This window comes from Tasmannia lanceolata, unplaced genomic scaffold (assembly GCF_043159265.1).
Source record: "Tasmannia lanceolata isolate RefF3 unplaced genomic scaffold, GAP_Taslan_0.1 ptg000025l, whole genome shotgun sequence".
Lineage (NCBI taxonomy): Eukaryota > Viridiplantae > Streptophyta > Magnoliopsida > Canellales > Winteraceae > Tasmannia > Tasmannia lanceolata.
The window spans coordinates 4,851,329-4,865,395 of record NW_027518702.1 but is presented as its reverse complement, the minus strand read 5'-3'; the positions used below and the strand labels follow the sequence as shown (position 1 = coordinate 4,865,395).

The 14,067-nt window shown below is 37.4% G+C and overlaps 1 protein-coding gene across 3 annotated transcripts; it reads left to right on the top strand.

Moving 5' to 3' along the window:
* The first annotated feature begins 304 nt into the window (after positions 1–304).
* LOC143858249 (protein DETOXIFICATION 33-like) lies at positions 305–11,012 on the top strand. 3 transcript variants are annotated; one of them, XM_077368905.1, is made up of 10 exons: positions 306–644; positions 1,352–1,547; positions 3,401–3,746; positions 4,393–4,479; positions 4,618–4,674; positions 5,776–6,014; positions 7,438–7,556; positions 7,726–7,812; positions 10,243–10,294; positions 10,792–11,012. In XM_077368905.1, the coding sequence occupies exons 1-10, from the start codon at positions 363–365 to the stop codon at positions 10,815–10,817; spliced, it is 1,491 nt and encodes a 496-aa protein (XP_077225020.1). In that variant the 5' UTR covers positions 306–362; the 3' UTR covers positions 10,818–11,012. The 3 variants fall into 3 exon arrangements, with proteins under 3 accessions (XP_077225022.1, XP_077225020.1, XP_077225021.1); XM_077368906.1 differs by having other exon boundaries at positions 307–644; positions 10,243–10,319; XM_077368907.1 differs by lacking the exon at positions 10,243–10,294 and having other exon boundaries at positions 305–644.
* The last annotated feature ends 3,055 nt before the right edge of the window (positions 11,013–14,067 follow it).

Sequence of the window (14,067 nt, the reverse complement as noted above, 5' to 3'; positions counted from 1 at the left end):
TGATCGAGTTATAGATTTTGTAACTTAGCTAAATGGGGGAGTTGCGTTAGATTATAATTTTTATGCTCAGTGTTTGATTGTAATCTATCCACAATTTACTAAAATCTTGTTATATTACTTACGGACTAAAAACTCCTAAAATTAAGGAAATAAAATAAATAATTAAGGACATTTTTGTGGTTGAGAGAGAGAGAGAGAGAGAGAGAGAGACTTATAGGAGGGGTATACTTATAGGAAGGGTACTATTTTGATCAAAATGATGGGTTAATGTATATACACTTAGCCGATGGCATTTCCGTCAGAAATTATACATGGAGGGGAGGTAGCAAAAAATTCATGGCATAACCGTTTTCAAAGGGTCAATGTTTATACCCATAATTAGAGGAAGATCCAATAAGAAAGCCCATGCAGAAATGGAACCTCCTCCCCTCCATGAACAAACAATTCCCTGTACTTTCTTCCAACGATCTCTCTTAGAATCTAAGAAGCTTTGGAAAATTGCAGCCCCAGCAATTTTCACTGCAATATGCCAATACTCGCTCGGTGCAATCACTCAAACCTTCGTAGGACATGTCGGAACCCTCGAACTCGCCGCTGTTGCGATCGGAAACTCCGTCATCTCCGGCCTTGCCTTTGGAATAATGGTAAGAAACCTTTTTCAATCTTCAAATCCTCATGAGCCTAAGGCTATCTCTTTTTTGTAGGTAGATTAGATTAACACTCGTCTAAATTGTAAGGCCATGTTTGGCAACCATGAAATTTTTTTCATGGAATATTTAGAGGTGCAACTTGGGTCGGGTCAGGTTGAGCTTATGCTAAAAAATGAATTGAAATCAACCTGGCCCGACCCCTTTTGTAGTAATAGCTCAACCCTAGTTCCCAAAAAAGGACCCCAGTTGCACCCGTGGGAATATTGGCTTACCAAGTGTTGAGAGAGAGAGAATATATCGACTGAGGAGATGATGGGTAGTGGCAGAAAAAAATAAGGAAAAATAAGGGAGATGATAAATTTGCACCCACTGTAGGATGATTTGCACCCCTTTAACGTGAATCGACATCAAGAAGCGTAAAAAACATCAGGCTGTAACGCCTTTTGACATCAATTCACGTTAAAGGGGTGCGAATTTGTCATCACCCAAAAATAAAACTCTATTGAATAGAGTTTTCTTTTTCCTTCACCTTCTCCCATTCGATCAACTAATATTCCATGGAAAAAACTTCTATGGATGCCAATCATGCATGGCCTAAACAATGCATCTTTTTCGTTCCCAAGTAGTTTAGATTGTGCCATTTTTTATGTTAGCATTCCACTCTGATTTTAGTTTGGTATTTTGTATGTGGGTTTTTGCAGCTTGGTATGGGAAGTGCCTTGGAAACGTTATGTGGGCAAGCTTTTGGTGCAGGAGAGATTAAAATGATGGGTATTTACATGCAAAGGTCTTGGATTATTTTGATCTGCACTGCTATTGTTTTGATCCCCATTTATGTCTTCTCCCCTCCCATTCTCATTCTATTGGGACAGACCAGGGAGATTTCTGATTTAGCTGGTAAGACTCACACACTCTCTCTCTCTCTCTCTCTCTCGAATTAAATTGTGTTGGCTATTTTTCAAAGGTAAATTAAAATAAAGGGATAGGAGGCCGAAGCACATAGGAATTAATCTCAGTACGAGTCCAACTAGTTTCACTCACACGTGATTCAATCGTCCAACTCTCTTCTTCAGCTTTCGCTAGGGGGACCACAAACAAAATCATTTCTCTAAGCAAGATTGTATAATTAAATCCAATTTAATATAACAATTTACAATAATAAGTTAAGGGACATGATAAATGCGCCCCTTTTCATTACTTAGGACACCCAGTGTATCTATGACTGCAAAAGGGTTGATGTACTTCACATTTAAGGAATGAAGTGACCTGGTTGCCACGTACAATGCAGCTGGGTGTCCCAAGTGATGAAAAGGGGCGCATTTATCAATTCCCTAAAGTTAATAATTAGCTAAAACACCCAAATAGGTTAGAACTTACCTTATTCACGCATAAAGGCACACACTTTAACTAATTATCTATAAAAGTTTAAGTTTTGATTAAGGGAGATGATATTTTCACTCCTCTTGCGGTACGCATGTGGCTCCCTTATTACCTGATTTGACGTGAATAGTGGGCAACTTCAACCTTTTTGACTTCACATCAAGTTACAAGGGGGGCGCATGCCTACTGGAGGGGGGATATCATCGCCCTTTGATTAATCATATATAAAGTTTAATTTCTTAAAATTTATTTGTGGGTCAAAAAGAAAATGGGGACATGGAGGCCTATCCAAATTTTTGGAAGGCATTAAAGTAAATTTGCCCCTTTTTAAGTCTTCCTTACAGCTTCTTTAGTAATTCTAAAGGACATTTGATACAAGGAAAAATCTAAGCGCAATGTGGTAAGTTAATCCCTTTGCAATTAATATTCTTACTAGCAATGATTTTTAAAAGATAAAAGGATGTAAAGGACATTACAGAATTTGTTGAGAATGGATCGTTATTTCACCCTCTTCTAGCTTTTTGCTATTGCAAAGGTAATTTCAAAGAACCTCTGTGATATTTTTAACAGTGATGGATGTTGCTTTAAATGATGGGCTTTATGTTATTTAAATGAATATTTTCCATGTTTTGGTTTTAGCTAAGGGCTTTTGGGCCCGGATCCAGTAACCTGAGACCAGTACCTTGTTTCTGAGCCCCGAAACTGAGGACTGGTCCATGGATCTAGAAACTTGGCTCATAAACAATTGTTTAATCCCAGGACACAGAAATTATGGATCCATTAATGCCAGAAGATCAATTTTAAGGCCCGAAATAATTCAGTAAGGCCCATTGTTTGGTTTTTTAGGGCCCAGAATTGATTTTTAAATTACTAAAATCGATCCTGGACCTACTAAAGTGAGTCATTGATCTAGCCTCTTGATTTCTGACCAGATAAAGTATACACTTGGTGAAATCATAGGATCTAGTTCAATGGTTAAGGGTTCTCCTTATCATGGGTATGATGTTTAAAGGTATTTTGGACCTTGAAATTTATGTAAATGTGATTATTTAAGCCCTGGAATAGCCTGAAAAATTCTGCTCTGGCTTTTCCCCCAATTTTCTAATGAAGTCATCTAACATATATCATGAAAAAGACCCACTTAGAGTTCATTGTTGTGCTAGGAGAACCCATTAAAAGAAAATTTGCTCAAGGACTTGCTGGAAAAACACTGTTGATGTTATTTGATGTACAATAATCCCTATATGCCTATATGAATTTGCACTCCTGGGATCGATAATCCTTTTGGATCATACTAACCAAAGAGAGAGAATTTTTTAATGACTTCAACAATATTTTTCTAAGAAGAACAAGGCTTGTCTTTTACACAGGGAAATACTCATTGTATATAATTCCTCAGTTGTTCGCTTACGCTCTCAATTTCCCCATCCAAAAGTTCTTGCAATCTCAAAGAAAAGTCATGGTCATGGCTATGGTAGCAGCAGTGGTCTTGGCAATTCACGTGGCCCTTAGCTGGTTGTTGATATTAAAGGTTGGGTGGGGTTTGGCTGGTGCAGCCGCGGTCATCGACTTTTCATGGTGGCTCATTGTCTTGGGCCAAATGGGTTATATCATTGGAACCAAATCTGATGGTGCTTGGACTGATTTTTCATTGCTTGCCTTCCAAGAGCTCTTTGCCTTTGTCAAGCTTTCCTTAGCTTCTGCTCTAATGTTATGGTAAGTTAGTTCAAAAGGAATGTTTAAGTAGCATGGGACACTCACTGTACTACACTTCGGCGCTCCCACTATAGAGTTCTACTTTTGGTAGATGTGATCTGTCCATTTGATAGACCTTGGTTTATATATTCAAAGGCACGAAAATCATGCCAACCATGAAATCTTAACATCCAATAATGTCTATTTTGTTGTTGTTAAATATGGATAATTGCCTACGCGTAGTTTATGACTATTTATATTCATGACAGGAAATATACATTATTGGATGATTTTCGTAATCTCCAGGTAATAAGTGATCCAAATTAAGGCCTATCAAGTGGATAAGTCAGACTAGTCTAAGCTTGAATGTGGGGGAATTCCTCTCAGGTCAATATTACACAAATCACGTCCATGGCTTTCTATTCTAGATTGGGTGGTGATCAATGTGGGGCATTCACTTTCAAGGGTGGCCCCAAACCTGATAACCATCCAATAAGCATTGGATCATGGTGATGCTCTGTTAGAGTGTGTGAGATCTCACCATTGGACCGTTCTTGTGTTAGATTTGGTAGATTAGGTAGTAAGGTACTAAATTCGGATTATCTTTCCTTAGTTGATGCTTATCTCACAATTTCTCTCATATTTATATTCTATTGACTGATTGCAGTTTGGAGTTTTGGTACTTGATGATATTGATAGTCTTGACAGGCTACCTTAAAAACCCTTTGATAGCAGTTGATGCCATCTCCATCTGGTAAAAGAACTTCACCCCCGATCCAATCTCACCATTTTCCAACAATGAAAGTAATCAAAATACATATTTCTTTCTGTAGTTATTGAGATGAGAAAATGAAAGATATTTCTTTTAATTTTAGCCTAACTATCTTTGCAGCATGAACTTAAATGGATGGGAGGTAATGATTGCAATTGGATTCAATGCTGCCATAAGGTTTGTTACTCTCCACATTTTTATTTTTAGTTTTCTTTCTTAAGTTGACTCAATAGCATTCCTTTTTCTTTTTTTTTAATGGCCTCAATAACATTCCCTTTCTGCAAAAAATTTCTTGAAATTTGAAAAATGAGTGCCCATACCCTCTTCTGCATATTAAAGAAGTGCAAATCAAAAGCACCATGTTATTAAAGAAACATCAAACCACTTATTCCTAATGCATATGCATAGCAAATTATGCGCGTATGTTATTGTTTTTGTAAATATTATGCTATTCATCTGTTGGGTCCTTACTTAAATAGGGTGTCTCCATAAAATCTTCTCCATAGGATAACCCTCCGATTTGTGAAGATTTGAAATGGATAGCACATTATAGCAATCTCCACAAATCTAAGGGTTAGGTTCAGCCTACGGAGAAATAAGATTTTCTGGGGACACCCTATCTAAGTCAGGGCCCAACAAATGAATAGTTTGGATCACCTAAATAGTATGGGCTCCACTGTTTTTGGGGGGTTGAACGTGCATGCACGGCCAGCCATCACATAATTTCTCGTGAAAGTATATTTTTGATTATTCAGAAGACTTATTTTAAATGGAGATTTTATATGGTGTGTGCCCCTGAAGTCCAGTATTTTTTTAAAAGTACAGCGGAGCCCGCTTCAAAGGATGTTCCAAACCATTAATCTGTGCCACAACGTAAATGGGCTGTCACCATAGATCATTTCCATTGGATGATCCTAACCCTCCGATTGGTAGAGGGATGGCACTTTATAGAAACCTCTATAGATCGGAGGTTTAATTAGGATCGTCCTATATATGGAGATGATCTAGGGGTACAACCTATTTATGCTGTGGCCCAACAAATGAATGGTTTGGATGATCCTATGAAGTGGACTTTTCAAAAAATACTGGACTCACACACACGTACATATAAAAACTATTTTAAAGGAATGGACTACTTTCATGTTTTTTCACTTTCGAAAAAAAAAAAAAAGGCTTAGCTAGGGTCTCAATTCACAGTGAGTTTAATTATCTTTAGATAATCCCAACAAGTGCACTTCGGTCTCTTTGTATGAAAATTTGTTATGGTTGTTGTAACAGTGTGAGGGTCTCAAATGAACTTGGAGCTGGTAATCCTCAAACAGCAAAATTTGCAGTATTGGTGGTCTCCATTACATCAGTTGCAATCGGCTTGGTTTGCATGGCCATCATTTTGATAACCAGAAACGAATTTCCTTATCTTTTCACCAACAGTGATGATGTTGCCAAGGAAGTTACCAAGCTTTCAGGTTTATTAGGATTCACCATGCTTCTAAATGGCCTCCAACCTGTTCTATCTGGTAAGTTTGATTAACTTGAAGTGATTTCTCTTTTCATCTATATTTAAGAGAAAATGTGTTGATCTTTATACCTATTTTGCAAGACAGATGTTACTGCCACCCACTTGATTTGGTCTCATCTCTTTCATTTAGTATCTTTTTCATGCAACTTATAAAGAATGAGTGGTACAAATCCATGAAAAGTTGTAAATAAAAGAGATAGGCGGCAAGAACACAAAAAAGTGGGTGGCATTGGCATTTCCCTCTCTATAATGGTGAATATCCCTCTAGGGGTGCAACGTGGGCCGGGTTGGGTTGGTTGTTGAGGCCAACCCTAGCCCAACCCTAACATGACCCAAACTGAGGTTGTTGAGGCCAACCCTAGCCCAACCCTAACATGACCCAAACTGAGCGTTGGGTCTGGAAGGGTCAACCCTAACCCAACCCACCTCTTAAGTCTCTTAACCTTAGTCCAACGTGCCTAACTCAACTTTCCAAATCGGGCTGAGTAGTTCTCTCTTCTCATCTATCTTTGGTTTCTTTCTTGTGAAATTGGAAACAAGATTAGGTTTTTTCTAATCTTTTCTTCTTTTTCTTCACTTTATATCTTGTTTCATGCAAGATTTATCCCTGATTTTAGATTTCTTCCATCCCCTTGCAAGAATCGACCCTTTCCATTGAAGATACGATCATTTCCCAAAGATCGATGAAGACGCTTCTGTTAAAGTATAAAAGATTAAATACTGCCTTTCTCCAACAGCTTGAGCTATTGGAGAAGTTGGTAAGTTAACATGGTATCAGAGCAAATGCCTGTGTTCAAACCTCCTTGATAGCAAAATCCACATGCAATGGTTAAATCCAAAAGTGGGGCCACATGTGCCACGTGTAGGCCAACCCTAGAAAGTGGGGCCACACGTAAGGGGGAGTGTTAAAGTATAAAAGATTAAATACTGCCTTTCCCACCTACATCAAATGGCTTGGGGAAAAATTAAAAAAAATATAATCCTAAGATTTTAAAATTGTGATTAAATTAGTTGGACGGGGATTGGGTTCAGATTTCCCGGGGCCTCAACCCTAACCCAAACTCAAAATTAAATCAGACCCTAACCCAACCAAATCCGAAGAAATGAAAATCTCACACAAGCCAAACTATAATTTTTGCCCCCTTGTGCAAAATTTCAGATAGAAATTTTTTCTATCTTAATTTTAAGATAGAAAAAAAATTACTATAATTTTTGCCCCCCTTTGCAAAATTTCTGGCATCGCCCCTGGGTTGGACCCGTTAGGTTCGGGTTAGTCCAGCCCACGTTGCAACCCTACACCCCCATTTTTTCCATTTTTTTAATTGAGAAACTTAGTTTACCAAATTGGCCTTAGACCAATGATTTGTTTTTAAGTCTAATGAATGTAGTCTTAACTTTCCTCTCCCGTTTTCTGCTTTTAGGAGTGGCCATTGGAGCTGGATGGCAAGCTTTGGTAGCTTACATAAACCTTGGATGCTATTATGTTGTTGGGCTACCTCTTGGCTTGCTTTTGGGGTTTAAATTTGATTTTGGAGTTCAGGTGAAATATTAGAACATGCTTTAATGCCATTTCATTACAATACAGATATGGTTGGCAATGCCTGATTTTGAGTGTGGAAATAATACCTACGCCTTCTTGGATACTATGTTATAATATTTTTGAATTTTCTGTAACTTTTTCCCATTTTTCTTTCTTTTTTGGGTTGCAGGGTATTTGGGGTGGACTGACTGGTGGTATTGTTCTGCAGACAATAATCTTAGTGGTGGTAACTTCATGCACTAACTGGGACAAAGAGGTGAGTAAAAATACTTGAGACACTTATGGGTTTATGTTACGTGCCTAATTGACCGTAACACAAATAAACAAAGAAAAAGAGAGAAAAAAAAAGGGGAAAAGACAAGCTGATTCGAGGCAACCGGACCTCCTAGAGGTTCAATTAGAGAGGAACGATGACTCTCCTAACACAAAGTTTCCTTTGTTGCTGTCAGATTCTCTTCTTCTCCCATTTTCATTAAATTACACTTCTTAAATACAAGCATAAAGGTAGTGCCACATCGCTACCCCCATTAACAACTTACATACCACATAGGCAATAACTAACATTCACAGTTTAAAACACATGACCATAATTAACAACTATATTCTAACTAACACCACGAACATGAACATATCATTCCATTGCCTTAACAACCTTGTCCTCAAGGTTGAATTATTGGAGAAAATACTTTAATCCACTGGGTCCCAAATCTGAATGGTCGCGATCTTTTGAACTCCACTTTTAAAATTTGATGTGCTCAAAGGTGGAAGAATATGCGATTTTTCATAGACACATCGAAGCGATGGAATGATCAAATGGGTCGACAAATTCAAAATGATCCTTGGCTCAATGTTCAACTAAATCATCTTTGTCGGCATCAATTCTCTCATTTTTCTCCACCACAAAATTAGCATTTTCAAGATTCAACTTTCCATCTTCTTGACTCATTTCCTGGATCGCAATTCTGATTTTTTCCAAGCCCTCCGCAAATCGTCGGTTTTCTTCTATCAATTTCAAAACAGTTGTATTGATCTTTCGAAAATCTCCACGCATGGAATCCAAAATCTCTCAAGTTGTACTCATCGCACATGATCGATCGCTCTAATACCACTTGTTACATGCCTAATTGACCGTAACACTATAACAAAGAAAAAGACAGAAAAGATGAGAAAAAAAAGGTTAATTCGAGGCAACCAGACCTCCTAGAAATTCAATTCAAGAGGAATCATGACTCTCCTAAAACAAAGTTTCCTTTGTTGTGTCAAATTCTTTTCTTCTCACATTTTCATTAAAATAAACTTATTAAATACAAGCATAAAAGCAGTGCCACATCACGACCCCATTAACCCACTTACACATCACATAGGCAAAATAACTAACATCAACATCTTAAAACACATAACCCATAACCGCATAATTAATACCTACATTCTAACTTACACCACTAACATGAACATATCAGTTTATGATATCCACACTCCTTTGTCTTGATAATGGCACTTCAAGCTTTTTTTTTCAAGGGAAATATTTGGCAACAAAAGTACAAATGAGGTACAAATATTTGGAGGGAAATGTTATCAGGACTACTGTATTTTGATGAGGGAACTCCTCACTTTATTAAAAGTACGGTATGGGACGCACCATAGGATGATCTAAACCATCCATTAGATGGGCCACAGCCTAAATAGGTTGTGTCCCAAAAATCATTTCCATAGGCTGATCCTAACCCTCCTATCTGAATGTTAGAGGGTTGATCCTATTCGATCGGAGGGGTAGGATCAGCCTATGGAAATGGATTTTGGGGCACAACCTATTTAGGTTGTGTCTCATCTAATGGATGGTTTGGATCATCCTATGGTGCGGGCCATACTGTACTTTTAATAAAGTGAGGAGTGCCCTCATTAAAATACAGTAGTGCTGGTAACATTTCCCATATTTGGATGATCGAAACCATTCATTTGTTGGTACTAGCCGTAGATAGCTAACGCTCAAAAACTTATCCCCATCGGATCCTAACTCTCTGATATATTTGGTGTAAAATGGACAGCATAGGAAGTTAAAAAAGAAAAGAAAAAAAAAAGACAAATAGAAACTTCCATGCACAAACTGAAGGGTTAGATCATCCTTCACCCATTCTTTTTCCATTGATTCTGTCTTTCACATCAAACATGCAACCACTGATAAAATCGGATATTTCTATTAATATTGTTTACCTTACAATTAGCTCTAATGAGTGTTTATATAGATCACTCAGAGAAGGATAAAGATAGAAAGATATTAACATAACCAAGGAAAATGATCAAGATAGAAATCCTGCCTTCTAAATCTAGCTTAGTTGCTAATCTATCCAAACTACCTAATCTACCACAGCCAATCCAACGGTCAAGATCTGATCTACTCTAACAATGACTATATGATGATCTAATGATCTAGATCGCTAATCGGGGTGGGACTCTACCAGGATTTTGATTAACATTCCAAGTGTGCGGGGTTTGATTCCACCAAGGAGAATGAGTGTAATAAGTAGATATTTCTAAACACTGCACCCAAAACCAGTCTGAATTGAATTAGAAATGTTTAGAAAACATCATAATTCTAGCCTTATACATTTCAGTCATTTCTAGAAAAGCAATGCATAGCTGACTAATCAACGGATTGCTAGTAACTTCTCCACGATTAATGTTGCAGGCTACTCAAGCAGAGAACCGTGTTAAGAAGTGGGGAGGATCGGCAGGACTAGGTTGATCTAAATGGGTTGATTTTCGGTACCTAATTCATGTTCATTTTGTAAACTTCGGGCCTTTTTGGATGCCTATAAGAATTATTTGCATGACTGTACATAAGTCACAAATATATAAATTCTTAGGGGAATTTATCTCAGCAAGAGAAAAATATATAAAGGGCGGCCACGTGCACGAGGCTTCCGCCATTGCGGGGTCTAGGGAGGGCTAGATGTAAGCAGCCTTACCCTTGCTTTGCAGAGAGGCTACGTACATTTTTCTCTACAAGAGCAAATTATATATTTAAGAAAAAAATTTAAAATGAAATATCATAAAAATATCTCAATATTATTGCGATGTTAGATAAATGATAAAAATGAAACTCTCTTAATTGGATTAGAAATGTTCAGAAAACACCCAAATTCTAGCCGTATACATTTCAGTCATTTCTAGAAAAGCAATGCATAGCTTATTTATCAACGGATTGCTACTAACTTCCCCACGATTAATGTTGCAGGCAACTCAAGTGGAGAACCGTGTTAAAAAGTGGGGAGGATCTGCTGGACAAGGTTGATCTAAATGGGTTGATTTTGGGTACCTAATTCATGTTCATTTTATGATTTTTCTGTTGATTTCAGTCCTCCACGGGTTTGTAAACTTTGGGCCTTTTTGGATGCTTATAAGAATTATTTGCATGACTGTAACTAAGTCACAAATATATTAATTCTTTTTTCTTTTTTTTTTGTGGTAACGAAGGGTGTCCCCACCCCCTTCGGGGTAGGACTGTTTCCCTACGGATGCGCGCAATCACCCGGAAACCACGCGCATCGGGTAAGCAAGGGGGGATTCGAACGCTCGTCACTGGGGAGCAAACCCATGACTTTACGCCAAAGAGACACACCCTTACGCCAAACATATTAATTCTTGGGGGAATTTATCTTTACAAGAGAAATATATATATATTTAATAAAAAATATAAAATGAAATTATCATAAAAATATCACAATATTATTGCAATATTTTCACAGTAAATGATAAAAATGAAAGGGCAATGATAAATGCGCCCCTTTTCATTACTTGGGACACCCAGCTAGAGTGTATCAATGACTGTAAAGGGGCTGATGTACTTCACATTTGAAGGAATGAAGTTACCTGATGTATCTATGACTCCAAAGCAAAGGGGCTGATGTACTTCACATCTAGATCGCAAAGGGGCAACACACCCTTACGCCAAATATATTAATTTTTGAGGAGCTGCTGTTGGATCAAATGTCGAGCGTGGTACTTCCACTTTATGGTTGTAAGGCCTTACACGTTTCACCATATAATTTCTCTTTCATCATTTTATCAAAATGTCAAGATAAAATCATGGTAGTTTTATATTGTCGGAGATATTTGAGACATAGATCTGTACTATATGTAAAGAGAAGCGACTGATTACTTTCTAAGCTGGACCACCATAGACCATCTCAAAGTAAATCAATCTACATTTATGTATACTGTATATGAGTTTTTGAATGGTGTATGCACGTACATAGAAGTATTTTATTTTTAAAACACAGTAGGACATTTTTTTACGATGATCTAAACAATTTATTTATTGGGCCAAGACTTAAATAGGCTACGTCCCAAAAACTATCTTCATAGGAAGATCCAACCCCTCGCATCTATAGAACACTCTACTGATAAGAGGGTTAGGATCATCCTATGGAGATGATTTTTGGGGCACTACTTATTAAACTCAGGCAATTAATGATGATTAGTTTGGATTATCAAATAATGTGATAACATCGAGGCAATCGTTGGGGGGGGGGGTTGTAATTCTAGAAAAATTAATCTAAAACTTTTGATATTAACACTAGTTAATTTTTGAATTTGAACAAGGAAATTGGCTAGCCAAATAAGAAAATAATAAGCACAATAGAAAGCAAGTAAATGAAAGAGGAGCTTAAGAAGAAATAGTGCACCAAGTTTATAGTGGTTCTGTCTTAATCCCAACACCTACTCCAATCTTTTCATGTTTCTCTCCTTGAGGAAATCCACTAATCAACCTATCCTCCTTAGTGGCTGGATCCGAGCCAATACAATTGAGCTTCAATGCTCCAAGGGATTTAAGTACGTTACGTACGTGCTTGTATGGTCTCACATAGGCATGGGCACGTTAGAGATTAGCCATGTATGTAGATTTTCTTTGTGTTAATCTTTCCTAATTATTATAGGATAATAATTAGCAGTTATGATAGCTATAAAAGTAATTGCTATTTGATAATTATTTGATAAGGAAGTTACCTATTTAATAGGTGACTAGCACATTTCGTTGGGAGGGATTGCCCCTACTTTCATGGGAGTATCACGTTTGTAAATATTTATTTAAAGCTAGGGGTGTCAACGGATCCACTTCGGGTCGGATCCACCTATGTCACAGTCATGATCCATTCAAATTCCTTATTGGTCGGGTCGGAGTCGGATTGTTCTTCGGATCCTACTTTCCACGTCATGATCACGATCCATTTTAATTCGGACCGTCCATCGGAATGTCCTATTATGTCTCACTAAGCTAAGTAAACAATTAATTTTTTCAAAAAGAGATAGAATTGCAGTCCACTTTTAGTGTCTTTATACATTTTCTTCAACCAAATTAAAATTTTATCTATGTTTAATCTATGTGTATAATAATGCTTGTAAACATTAAAACTAATCAAAATTACATACACAAATATAATGTATAACTATTATCAAAGAATATGATGCATAAAGAACAAAACCCCTCCACTTTTCCTTCGTGAAAGTATGAAATGAAACGACTAAAATGAGTGAAATCGCATTCCTATCCGATTCATTAAGTGATAAGAGAGGTTTTGACCAAAATACCCTTCATAGAAGGGTTAGCATTAACAAAATTTCGAGGGTATTTTTGTAAACCATTTCGGATCGTGACTATCCAATGGGTATATGGGGCGTGCCCATGCACAATCCAATTTTTTTCGGATCCCAGATTTGACGATCCAAAATATGCCCATGGATCCTATTCATATGTTTAGATCCCGTTCCTTAACGTTCGGATTCGGACGATCCATCGGACTGTCTGGATCCATTGACACCCCTATTTAAAGCTTGTAAAAGGCATTGAAGGAAATTAATGAAGAAAATTGTTTCAAAATGTGTCTCGTGCAGAAAGGAGGATTGATCCTTCTCTTGAAGTGAATCAAGAGGCCGATCTTCCCTCCAAGAAGATCAATCCGTTGCGAATCGGATCGGGTTCGTAACAGTGGTATCATAGCCGTCAATCCTGCACCATAATGGTTAGGATGATCCTATGGATCTGATTTTTTGTGGACACCCTATCTATGTGAGGACCATTCAAATGAATGGTTTGGATTACCCAAACAATGTGGGCCCCCACTGTATTTTAAGGTAGTGTGTAGGTAACTTACCTACACAAGTGTGTAGGAAATGTTCTCTCATATATATATATATATATATATATATATATATATATATATATATATATATATATATATATATATATATAAAGAGAGAGAGAGAGAGAGAGAGAGAGAGAGAGGAAAGTGTTGGTGAGCTTAAGCGCCCAATCACATGGGTCCCACATTTTCTGTGGTGATCCAAACCATTCATTTGCTAGGCCCTATCATAGATACGGTGTGTACCAAAAATCAGCTCCATAGGATCATCCTAACCCATCAATTTGTGGAGGTCAAAATGGACAGACATTATTTGTCCACAAATATGCCCATTTTTGTCCTCTAGAAATGGAGGGATTAGGATGATCCTA